This window comes from Sinohyriopsis cumingii, unplaced genomic scaffold (assembly GCF_028554795.1).
Source record: "Sinohyriopsis cumingii isolate HCF-2022 unplaced genomic scaffold, ASM2855479v2 utg000837l, whole genome shotgun sequence".
Taxonomy (NCBI): domain Eukaryota; kingdom Metazoa; phylum Mollusca; class Bivalvia; order Unionida; family Unionidae; genus Sinohyriopsis; species Sinohyriopsis cumingii.
The window spans coordinates 584,122-598,284 of record NW_028315936.1 but is presented as its reverse complement, the minus strand read 5'-3'; the positions used below and the strand labels follow the sequence as shown (position 1 = coordinate 598,284).

At 33.8% G+C, this 14,163-nt stretch overlaps 1 protein-coding gene across 1 annotated transcript in view; it reads right to left on the bottom strand.

Moving 5' to 3' along the window:
• Window positions 1–14,163, bottom strand: part of LOC149773176 (complement C3-like) — a 519,398-nt gene that overhangs the window by 22,853 nt on the left and 482,382 nt on the right. Inside the window, exons 35-37 of the mRNA XM_089946681.1 lie at window positions 13,152–13,244; window positions 7,691–7,801; window positions 1,600–1,683 (exon numbers count right to left, since the gene is read on the bottom strand). Of these exons, the coding sequence (XP_089802807.1) occupies window positions 1,600–1,683; window positions 7,691–7,801; window positions 13,152–13,244 (288 nt within the window). The remainder of the gene's footprint in view (window positions 1–1,599; window positions 1,684–7,690; window positions 7,802–13,151; window positions 13,245–14,163) is intronic.

Genomic DNA, 14,163 nt, shown 5'->3' with positions numbered 1-14,163 from the left:
GTTCAAGTCCTACTTGGTCAACAGGTCACAGATTGTACCTGCAAATGGAATACACTCCAGTCCAGTTGATCTATGTTGTGGTGTTCCACAGGGGTCTGTTGTTGGACATGTTCTCTTCATTCTGTACACTCATTCGCTCTCAAGTGTCATAGATCATCATGCAGTGTCTCAGCAATTGTACGCTGATGACACCCAAATATACAAATCTAGCCACCCAACTGAAGTTAATGCTACCATCTAAGGTGTAGAGAGGTGCATTTCTGATGTGAAATCAGGGATGACATGTAACAAGCTGCAGATGAATGATCATAAAACTGAGGCCATTCTGATCACAACACAAAGACTTTCTCATTCACATCCTTTACCTCAAACAATAAATATCAGCAATACCAACATTAAATTCACACAATCAGTATGAAACCTAGGTGTTTCTCTGGACAGTACTCTCACATTGCACCAACATGTCATGAACATATGCAAGGCTGCATATCTTGAGCTGAGACGCATCAGCTCAATTCGCAAATATCTTTCAGTTGATGCACTAAAACACTTGTGTGTTCATTAGTACGTTCAAGACTGGACTATTGTAACTCAATTCTGTCTGGTTCATCTCAATATCTACTCCAGAAACTTCAAAAAGTTCAAAACACAGCTAATCGGATCATACTTAGAGTACCACGATCAGAGCACACCTCTCCACTGCTCTGTACCCTACACTGGCTATCCATTCGATCCAGAATCAAACACAAGCTTTGTTCTCTGTGCTACGTTTCACTGTCGGACTCGAGTCCAACGTACCTATCCGACCTCACCCATGTGTATACAACAGCGAGATACTTACGCTCCTCTTCTGACAATCGTATACTCATTTTTCCCACTATGAAAACAAAGTCATATGGAAAGCATTATTTTGCATACCAGGGCCCAGCAACGTGGATTGAATTGCCCACTGAACGTAGACACAAAGACACAGCGATGACATTCAAGAGGGCTCTAAAAACTCACTTATTTCGACTGCAAGAACAAACTTAAAGACCTAATAATGTTTCCTACTTGAAATATTCTCAACATATTTTTTATTTTTTAATGTTTTTCTAATTTCATGGTGTTTGTTTTTGTAATAATATTATTATGTTTTTTATCTTATAGGTGTTGTCTAATGCTGTAAAGCACTTAGAGCTTCTAAAGATTAGGCGCTATACAAAGTCCTCATTATTATTATTATTACATAACAGATAGAAGGCCTCCCGGTAGATTAGTTCTGTAACTAATTGAGTTACCTTCTCTAAATAAAGTCTTTATTATTATTATTATTATTATTATTATTATTATTATTATTATTATTATTATCATCATGCAGTACAGTCGAGTTAAATGAGTACCACACATTTTGGTATCTGAGCTTTCGACCAATGATAGGTTTTACATGTATAAAGTATAAAAGCTGTGTATTAACTACATATAGTGTAGATCTTGACCTGAGGGATTTCCATGTAACAGCAGATCTTGGATCTAAACTGTTGGCTGTTCAGTGTACAATAGACATACACAAATACTGTACATACATTAACATGTACTCTGTTAACTCCACCAACTTACCTCTCTTGATAACTGTAATCATCTCTGCCTCTGCTTTGTTTTGACGGCCTTGGTCATCGATTTTCAAAATTTTAACATGGAATACTGGAAAAATCAATGGAATCAATGATTATATAATTAAGCCCTAAGAAGCTTTTAGAAGTTTCCAGTACACATATTAAACATTAAATATTACACACAAAATAAATTCATACAAAAGTAATCATTAGAATATCATGTCGGTCTCTTTACTAACTATAAAGGATTTTTTAAATATTATTTATTTTTGCAAATTTAGATTTTCAATACCCCCCCCCCCAACAAATTGTAACTCAGCAAAATACCAACATACTTATTTGTGTACTAGTTATAATGCATGTGTCATCTTTAGTATGTGCTAAGTTAGTAAACTTTTAAATACTCATTCAGGCATTATCTTTATGAACAATTGGTGAAAAGGTACTTTATTCCATACTCTGTTATATAATGACCCTTACTAGGGGATATATACTCAGCCATGTGTAGCACACAACAATGCACAGCAACATTTGTAAGTGATTTTGGATTGCTTGAACACTTAGCTATATAACAATATCAATTTTTAAGAAAGTTAAATGATACCACATTTTATGACCAATCCTCCTTAATATGAAGTAGCATATCATATACAATATAAAAACAATAGATCCTAGAATTAAATCTTGTGGAAGCCACTGCTTAACAGCAAATCATACATAATATAAAACAATAGACCCTAGAATTAATCCTTGTGGAACCCCACAGGAATTCATCTATAAAATATAAAAATAGACCATAGAATGAAACCTTGTGGAACCCAATTCTTAACAGCAAATCATACATAATATAAAAACAACAAACCCTAAAATTAAACGTTGTGAAACCCCATTCTTAACAACTGCAGGATTAGATTTAATGTTCCCTCTAAGTACCTGTGCATTCTAGTATCCTTATAATATTCTGGGAATTTTATATTGTTGTGAACACAGCCAAGTTTTAAATGTCTGGCACAGCAATTACAATCAAAAACATCAAATTCAAAATGTTAGGGCCAACTAGATATGTGTTTATAAAATATATATGTCCCCATTGTAGACATGATGATCAAGAAACCAAATCCAAAATATTTTCAAATTTAGAAAATTGTTAAATATTTGTATAACTGCAGGATAGTAAAGTCAAGTCATCTAGATGTTCTTCAAACATACATACAATGTGGTTTTTGTTAAACTGTCATAAAAACATCAGTCATCAATTTAAGTAAGAATACTTGACACCAAGTACATGAAAAGCAAGTAAATAAATATGACCAAAGTATACCCATTTACTTACAAAGATGACAAAAGAAAGCATTAGCCATTATTCTGTTACTGTCTTTTCCTATAGTGCCGTCTAATTGCAAATAGTACCCAATCTAAAGGTGACAATCTGATATTGTACACAGCATAAATTAAAATCAAATAGATACAATTTAAGTAGGTTTGAATATAGCTTATAATACTAATTAGAGGGAGATGCATACACTATACCTGATATATTTCTTGACAGTGGTAGGTGCTTTTTCTGATGCTAATGAGGAGGGGTGAAGGGGAGACTGAGACTAAATGGACCCATGTGGAAGGAACTAAATTGTACATAATGCAGCTAACTGACTTACCATAATGTGTAGCTAAGATAATTATATATCCTGAACTATGCCATTATTTTTCCGGAAATTTTATATTACAATATATCCATATTAATTGCTGACTAATTACAATATATCCATATTAATTGCTGATTAATTACGATATATCCATATTAATTGCTGACTAATAACAATATATCCATATTAATTGCTGACTAATTACAATATATCCATATCAATTACAATATATCCATATCAATTGTTGACTAATTACAATGTATCCATATTAATTGCTGACTACAATATATCCATATTAATTGCTGACTAATTACAATATAATCATATTAATTGCTGACTAATTACAATATATCCATATTAATTGCTGACTAATAGGGTAAAAGACAAATTTGGTGATCAATACTTACATGGAAGAAATGTCAATAAAAACAAGCTATTATTGCATGCCAGATTATGTTATAGCTAGAACTCTAATAATGACACTCTGTCTTTATAATTCATATTACATTTTGTTAATATTCATCTGACCATTATATTTATTTTAATGCATTTTAATGAAGGAAAAATACCAAAGGTTTAATAGAAACATTATTTCCAGATTTGTCTGCTATGCGTCTATTCCAGGTCAGAGTTTCAAATTCTGTTCTTGAACAATTAATAAAAATTTCATCATTTACCTCCGCTGCAATCTTTCTCTTATAATAAATGACTAACTTTAACAACAACTTTTCTGCATTCTAATGGATACAATGTCCCATTCAAGCTTGTTTCATAACTTGGTAATACACTGTGAAAGGGATAAGTAATCTCCAGAACTGTTTCGAAGTGGAAAGCAGATGGGAAATATACAGTCTTTAGAAAGAGAGAAGATTATAGTAGCAGTGGTGGACAATAAGTACCCTCCCTAATCATTTCATCACTAATGCAATTTGAGAAATTGTTTTGCAGAAATGCCTTCAGTGTGTATAGGTTTGGAAGTCCAAAAGTATACTTTTTGTGTGACATGCCATATGGTGGAAGATGTGAGAGAGGCGCATATCTGTACACAATTGGATATGATGTTGGCAACATTTACAGGTACTTACTGTGATCATCTATTTGAACACAATTGGATCTAATGTTGGCAACATTTACAGGTACTTACTGTAATAATCTATTTGAATACAATTGGATCTGATGTTGGCAACATTTACAGGTACTTACTGCAAACATGTATCTGAACACAATTGGATCTAATGTTAACAACATTTACAGGTATTTACTGTGATCATCCATTTGAACACAATTGGATCTGATACAGGCAACATTTACAAGTACTTACTGTGATCATCTATTTGAACACAACTGGATCTGATGTTGGCAACATTTATAGGTACTTACTGTAATCATCTATTTGAACACAACTGGATCTGATGTAGGCAACATTTTACAGGTACGTACTGCTATCATCTATTTGAATACAATTGGATCTGATGTTGGCAACATTTACAGGTACTTACTGTAATCATCTATTTGAACACAACTGGATCTAATGTTGGCAACATTTACAGGTGCTTACTGTAATCCTCTATTTGAATACAGTTGGATCTGATGTTGGCAACATTTACAGGTACTTACTGTGACCATCTATTTGAACACAATTGGATCTGATGTTGGCAACATTTACAGGTACTTACTGTAATCATCTATTTGAACACAACTGGATCTAATGTTGGCAACATTTACAGGTGCTTACTGTAATCCTCTATTTGAATACAGTTGGATCTGATGTTGGCAACATTTACAGGTACTTACTGTGACCATCTATTTGAACACAATTGGATCTGATGTTGGCAACATTTACAGGTACTTACTGTAATCATCTATTTGAACACAACTGGATCTGATGTTGGCAACATTTACAGGTACTTACTGTGACCATCTATTTGAATACAACTGGATCTAATGTTGGCAACATTTACAGGTACTTACTGTAATCATCCATTTGAATACAACTGGATCTGATGTTGACAACATTTACAGGTACTTACTGTGACCATCTATTTGAACACAATTGGATCTGATGTTGGCAACATTTACAGGTACTTACTGTAATCATCTATTTGAACACAACTGGATCTGATGTTGGCAACATTTACAGGTACTTACTGTGACCATCTATTTGAATACAACTGGACCTGATGTTGGCAACATTTACAGGTACTTACTGTAATCATCCATTTGAATACAACTGGATCTAATGTTGGCAACATTTACAGGTACTTACTGTGACCATCTATTTGAACACAATTGAATCTAATGTTGGCAACATTTACAGGTACATACTGTGGCCATCTATTTGAACACAATTGGATGTGATGTTGGCAAAATTTACAGATACTTACTGTAATCATCTATTTGAACACAATTGGATCTAATGTTGGCAACATTTACAGGTACTTACTGTAATCATTTATTTGAATACAATTGGAACTGATACAGGCAACATTTACAGGTACTTACTGTGACCATCTATTTAAACACAATTGGATCTAATGTTGGCAACATTTACAGGCACTTACTGTGACCATTTATTTGAACACAATTGGATTTGATGTTGGCAATATTTACAGGTACTTACTGTGACGATCTATTTGAACAGAATTGGATCTGATGTTGGCAACATTTACAGGTACTTACTGTAATCATCTATTTGAACACAACTGGATCTAATGTTGGCAACATTTACAGGTGCTTACTGTAATCCTCTATTTGAATACAGTTGGATCTGATGTTGGCAACATTTACAGGTACTTACTGTAATCATCCATTTGAACACAATTGGATCTAATGTTGGCAACATTTACAGGTACTTACTGTAATCATCCATTTGAACACAATTGGATCTAATGTTGGCAACATTTACAGGTACTTACTGTAATCATCCATTTGAACACAATTGGATCTAATGTTGGCAACATTTACAGGCACTTACTGTGACCATTTATTTGAACACAATTGGATTTGATGTTGGCAATATTTACAGGTACTTACTGTGACGATCTATTTGAACAGAATTGGATCTGATGTTGGTAACATTTACAGGTACTTACTGTAATCATCTATTTGAACACAACTGGATCTGATGTTGGCAACATTTACAGGTACTTACTGTAATCATCCATTTGAACACAATTGGATCTAATGTTGGCAACATTTACAGGTACTTACTGTGACCATCTATTTGAATACAACTGGATCTGATGTTGGCAACATTTACAGGTACTTACTGTAATCATCCATTTGAATACAACTGGATCTGATGTTGGCAACATTTACAGGTACTTACTGTGACCATCTATTTGAACACAATTGAATCTAATGTTGGCAACATTTACAGGTACATACTGTGGCCATCTATTTGAACACAATTGGATGTGATGTTGGCAAAATTTACAGATACTTACTGTAATCATTTATTTGAACACAATTGGATCTAATGTTGGCAACATTTACAGGTACTTACTGTAATCATTTATTTGAATACAATTGGAACTGATACAGGCAACATTTACAGGTACTTACTGTGACCATCTATTTAAACACAATTGGATCTAATGTTGGCAACATTTACAGGCACTTACTGTGACCATTTATTTGAACACAATTGGATTTGATGTTGGCAATATTTACAGGTACTTACTGTGACCATCTATTTGAATACAACTGGATCTGATGTTGGCAACATTTACAGGTACTTACTGTAATCATCCATTTGAACACAATTGGATCTAATGTTGGCAACATTTACAGGTACTTACTGTGACCATCTATTTGAATACAACTGGATCTGATGTTGGCAACATTTACAGGTACTTACTGTAATGATGTATTTGAACACGACTCGATCTGACGTTGGCAACATTTACATGTACTTACTGTAATCATCTATTTGAATACAATTGGATCTGATGTTGGCAACATTTACAGGTACTAATTGTAATCATTTATTTGAATACAATTGGATCTGATAGAGGCAACATTTACAGGTACTTACTGTGACCATCTATTTAAACACAATTGGATATAATGTTGGCAACATTTACAGGTACTTACTGTAATCATCTATTTGAACACAGTTGGATCTGATACAAGCAACATTTACAGGTACTTACTGTGACCATCTATTTAAACACAATTGGATCTAATGTTGGCAACATTTACAGATACTTATTGTAATCATCTATTTGAACACAATTGGATCTGATGTTGGCAACATTTACAGGTACTTACTGTAATCACCTATTTGAACACAATTGGATCTAATGTTGGCAACATTTACATGTACTTACTGTAATCGGCTATTTGAATACAATTGGATCTAATGTTGACAACATTTACAGGTATTTACTGTAATCACCTATTTGAACACAATTGGATCTAATGTTGGCAACATTTACGGGTACTTACTGTAATCAGCTTGGGATTGATCACATGCCTTGTCCATCACATAACCGAAAGGTATTTTGTAAATCCCTTTAATTGATCCTTTTTCCTCTTCGTAACACTTGGGACATGCCCCTGAATATGAAAGAGAAATATAGAGATAGCAGATACATGAAATGTAAGCCAGTGATGTGTTATCAAATCTTTAAAATGACACAAAAAGTAACATTAGAGCCTTGTTATGTTAAATCCTTTAATAATGTACATTCACTATTTCTAACCTACATATTAACAAACAAACCTGAAAATATAAGTTCAGGTTTGAGTTTCTGGATTTATGACAGTGCTACTCTTCAAACTTACCACTTGCTTATTTTGCATCTTTTATATCAGCATGTTTATAAAAGAGGGTAAAATGTCTTTAATGTTGTTTAGGAGAAAGTACAATAATGATGTAAACTTTACCGCATGCCACATTTTTATAGAGTAGGCAAAAGATATACCTAATGAGATGTAATTATTAACTGCTATGTACACATGAAGTCATTTTCAAAACATGGTTATTGGAGAGATGACATTTTTGTTATATAATATGCAGTTAAATTCTCCTACTTTCATAATTCATTTTAGTATGTATTTATAACTGTGCTTACTTAAATAGTTCATATAAATAAAATCTGTATGAAGAAAAATAGTTATAAAAAATATCTATCTCGATCTATCTCTCTATTTATCTATCTATCTGTCTATCTATCTATCTATCTATCTATCTATATATATATATATATATATATATATATATATATATATATATATATATATATATATATATATATATATATATATATATATATATATATATTATTGTAGAGGGCCTCAAGGGTGATAAGTTGTACTTAACTAATTGAGTTGCCCTCTTGAAATAAAGACAGTACTCTTATTCTTATTATTTTGCAGTTTTGTAAGCTTCATTCATAAATATTAAATGACCTGAATTTTTTCTGCACATAGAAACACATTTTGCAATTTTTCCCAAATGGAGCTTGGATGGTCAATGAAGATATTTTGTTGTTGTGCTTGTGTCTAAACAGAAACTAGCTCTGTCTCCCTCGATATCAAGAACATACGCCAATAAAAAAACAATGTTTATGGTCCCTTTTGTCATCCTCTATATCAAGCAAACATACCAATAAAGAACCATGTTTATGGTCCCTTTTGTTTCCTTCTATATCAAGAACACATACCAATAAAGGAAAATGTTTATGGTCCCTTTTGTCTCCCTCTATATCAAGAACACATACAAATAAAGAACAATGTTCATGGTCCCTTTTGTCTTCCTCTTTATATCAAGAACACATACCAATAAAGAACAATGTTTATGGTCCATTTTATCTTCCTCTATATCAAGAACACATACCAATAAAGAACAATATTTATGGTCCCTTTTGTCTCCATCTATATCAAGAACACATACCAATAAATAACAATGTTTATGGTCCCTTTTTTCTCCCTCTATATCAAGAACACATACCAATAAATAACAATGTTTATGGTCCCTTTTGTCTACTTCTATATCGAGAACACATACCAATAAAGAATAATGTTTACGGTCCTTTTTTTGTCTCCATCTTTATCAAGAACACATGCCAATAAAGATAAATGTTTATGGTCCCTTTTCTCTCCTTCTTTATCAAGAACACATACCATTAAAGAACAATGTTTATGGTCCCTTTTATCTTCCTCTATATCAATAACACATACCAATAAAGAACAATGTTTATGGTCCCTTTTGTCTCCCTCTCGATCAAGAACATATACCAATAAAGAATAATGTTTATGCTCCGTTTTATCTTCCTCTATATCAAGAACACATACCAATAAAGAACAATGTTTATGGTCCCTTTTGTCTCCCTCTATATCAAGAACACATACCAATAAAGAACAATGAGTGTGGTCCCTTTTGTCTCCTTCTATATCAACAACACATGCCAATAAAGAACAATGTTTATGGTCCCTTTTGTCTCCCTCTATACCAAGAACACATGCTTATGGTCCCTTTTCTAATTTGATTATATCATGTTTGCCTCTTTACAAAAAGTTGTCACTAATAGGCACTTTCCACTGGCTGGTGTGTTGGGAACTGGGTATATTCAGTCAAATACAATAACAGTAAAACATGAACCAATTTTTGTTGTTGAAATCAATATCATCTAAGATCCTGCTAATTTGAAGCTTCTAGCTAACATGATTAAAAGGAAAAACTGTGAATGCTTGTTTTCAAAAGATATTAAGTTATTATAAGTCTACCCTGGGCCAGAACGTTGAAAAAACATGTTCAAAACCTGCAGATCATCAAAATTTGTTTACATCTTTTGCAGACAAAACTTTCCTGACAATCTGACTGAAACTAACAAAACAATGTAAATGCTCAAGTGTTCAAAAAAACAGATATTCCAAGTAAGTCAAGAGATAACTCTAAAATCTACTGACAAAATCTGACCATCACTGCACTCATCTGTAACCTTGTTGAGAAGAGCATCATTTGCAAATGTGGTTGAATTCCAACAATAAATGTAACTACCATGGTATTCACATGCCACAGGGATACATATTCCCAAATGTAAGAGTCATAGCTCTGTAAAATAGTAAAAATCTGATTATCATCAGTCATATTATAATTTGTTGAGATGAAACTTGCACAGTAAATTTGGTTCACATGAATGAAAAATGGAGAATTCAAAGTGTTCACATACACGTGTGATTTCTGTTCTAAGTTGTTTAAAAGTCAAAATACTGTAAAATACAGTCAAAACCTGACCTATATCAAAATCATCTGAAGTTGACAAAATGAAACCAGACAGCCAATTTGGTTTAAATCAAATACTCAAAAGTGTGAATCCTAGAGTGTTTACATCTCAGAAGACTTTTCTAAGTTGTCCAAGGGCCATAAGTCTGGTCATCAGAAAACTCATCAGAGCTTTTGTAGAGATGAAATTTCACAGTGAATTGAATTGAAACCAAACAAAAAGTGTAAATTCTATAGCTTTCACAAGCCAGTAAGATGAATATTTCAAGTCAGACTTGGGCAATAGCTCGTAGAAATACAAGCCAAATCAGCTCATCATCCGAATCATCTTAACGTCTATTGAGACAAAGTCTTCAGGTAAAAGTCCATGTCAATATGACCATTCATTTAGGAGGAGAAGCCATAACAAAATTTTCAAGAAGGCCATTTTAGTGAAAAGAATGAACATCAGATCAGCACCATTTACAGTTTAGGACCAATTAGATATCATAAGAAGTCTTTTCATGAAAACCTCATGCCAATATGACCATCCATTGAGATGGAGTAATATTAACAATATTTTTCGGTGGTGAATGAATCAGCAATAACTTTCATTTTTGACTGTCTAGATACCATATGTAGTCTTCTGGTTGAAAACCTTGTGTCAATGAGTTTTCTTTAGAAAGAGAGATAATAACATTTTCAAGATGGCTGCCATGGTGGCCATAAGTGTTGGCAGGTTGGCGCCATTTTCATTTTGGACCAACTGGACATCACAAGAAATCTTTTGGTGAAAACTCTTTCCCCACATGACCATCCATCAAGGAGGAATTGTGATCATAAATTTTCAACATAGTTGTTATGGTGGTCATAATGATGGTCAGATTGACAACAATTTAGGGGGATCCCGAGTGGCCGAGTGGTCTAAAGCACTCACCGTTATGAATCACTGCCATCTCACCTCTGTCTGCGTGAGTCTGAGTCTCAGCCTCGGCTGACGTTGGTACGTGAGAAAGCCTGCCAGTAGCTTCTCGTGGGTCGGTGGTTCTTCCTAGTGTTTTCCAGGGTTCTTCCTCCACCAATTATACTGGCGGCCATGTATAGCCTATCTTGTGCTGAAAAATGGCATTAAACCCTATAACAACAACAAGAACAACAATTTAGGACCAAATAAACATCACAAGGGATCTTTTAGTGAATATCCCATGCTGATATGACCATCTGTTCAGTAACAAGATCTTCAAGATGGCTGCTGTAATAGCAATATTGGCTATCTGAGCTGTACCATTTGCATTTAGGACCAACTAGTCATTGGGATGAATGTGTATCAAGTTTCAAGGTAATCTAAATAGTGTAGGAAGAGTAACAAACATATGTTAATGAACTGATGCATGACCAACAACAGGCCATCACAAATGTTCTGACCATCATATAACCAAAAATGAAATGCTGGTGCCAGCAACCCTGGCCTTTCACTGCTTGACCTTCAGTAGGGAGCTGCCCCTGTCCAAGTATAGTTGACTTACTTGATGAAAATGTTCTGAGGACACTGGACATTTGATGTGGCCTAGAGAATCACACTTTGACTTCAGCGATCTTATGCCTAGATCTACAGTGCCCAAAAATAATACATCTCTGCCTCTACCTACAGGTGATGTTCCATAAAAAATGTGACATGAACACTGTAATAATAATAATAATAATAATAATAATAATAATAACAATAAAGACTTTATTTAGAGAAGTTAACTCAATTATTTACAGAACTAATCTACATTGAGACCTTCTATTTGTTATGTACAATATATACAGTATATAAATACGATGTGTACAATCTGACCTGACACTAAATAATTAAGTGATTTTAAAAATAAAATTACATGCACAGGCATATGTGAACACATAAACATATATAAAATATAAAATATCATCCTGCATTGAAAACTTCAACTGTGAAAATGATGCAAAATTACCGACACGCAGGCAGTATTTATTGTACTAGAACTGTTCAATTGCTTAAAGATTTCATCCATTTGAGACAATGATTATGAAAAGAAGAAATGTTAGGAGCCGCCTTATATCACTGGGAATGTTGTTCCATACCAATGGACCAGTATATTGACAACTTTTTTTAAACAATTCCTTATTTGGCCTTGGTATTATGTTATTTTTACTTCTTATGGACCTAAAAATTTGGAGTACCATCAACATCTCTTTGGTGAAAGATATTGCTTAGATAGACATGAATGGCTTTTCTGGATACTTTATACATCAATTTGGACTTTCTAAGAAATATTCTTTCATGTATTATTAAAATCTTTATATTATTCATTGCATCCTGGAATTATATGGGAGAGTTATCTGCCATACGACATATCATGCGGGAAGCAAAGATGGCAACTGTTTGTCAATGTCTTCATATACGAAGTGCAATCCAGAATAGGAAAACCTAAACAATGTGTACATTATCTTAAATGTCAAGTTTCAACATTAAAACAAAGTAATTTATTTAAAGTGATCAATCACAGTGTTGACTTACTGCCTGAAATAAACGTTTAAGTTCACATGTGCTGACTTTTTGCCTGAAATAAACGTTTAAGTTCACATGTGCTGACTTATTGCCTGAAATAAATGTTTAAGTTCACATGTGCTGACTTATTGCCTGAAATAAATGTTTAAGTTCACATGTGCTGTGCTAACCTTCAAGGCATTCACAAATCCTTCCTTCGCATGATCTGCGAATTTCTCCACTGGACCCACTCATGAGATTGTAAAACTCTGTGCATCTTTTATCTGGAAAACAAATTCTGATGTTGAAATAAGTAATAAGCAAACAAACTAAATTTCCTATTTGTTTGCATACCTTGGTAAAAGAAATGGGATATCTAAAATTACTCTCATTAATAAAAATAAATCGGACTTCAAAAGGTACTCTCTGTTAGAAAAAGAAATGGGACTGCTAGATGTACTCTCTTTAAAACCTGGCCCAGATGTCATAAAAGTAAGCTTGGGTCTGAGATTGATTTTTCACTCTCAGTCAAATTCACAGGCTCAAACTTGGTCTCAGAAGTTTTATGATTTCAAGGCCTGAATAATTTTGTTTTGACTGCAACTGCGTTCATCAAAAAATCCAATGGTGCTAGATGTACTCTCTTTAAAACCTGGCCCAGATGTCATAAAAGTAAGCTTGGGTCTGAGATTGATTTTTCACTCTCAGTCAAATTCACAGGCTCAAACTTGGTCTCAGAAGTTTTATGATTTCAAGGCCTGAATAATTTTGTTTTGACTGCAACTGCGTTCATCAAAAAATCCAATGGTGACTTCTAAAATTTGTTAAGTTTTGCAGTAAGGTCTTCCATTAATGCTTCATAGGAAAGGCTATACTGTGGAAAATATAAGGGTGGATCTCTAACTACAGGGAATGGAACTGTAATTATTAGTACTTCGAGGGAAAGGACTAGACAGTGGAAAATATAAGGGTTGATCTCTAAGTACAGAGTGATGTGATGTGATTTGGATTTTTAACGTAGCTTTAACAATTTTTCAGTCATATCGCTATGATGTCTGCAATGTGGCAGTTTATAGTGATGTCTAGCACTGGGGCATCATGCCGCAGACATGTAGCATGATGTCCCACCCAGTGACATTATCCTGACACCGGGCCGACCAGTCCTAACACTAACCTCTTAACGCTGAGCGCCAAGCAAGGCAG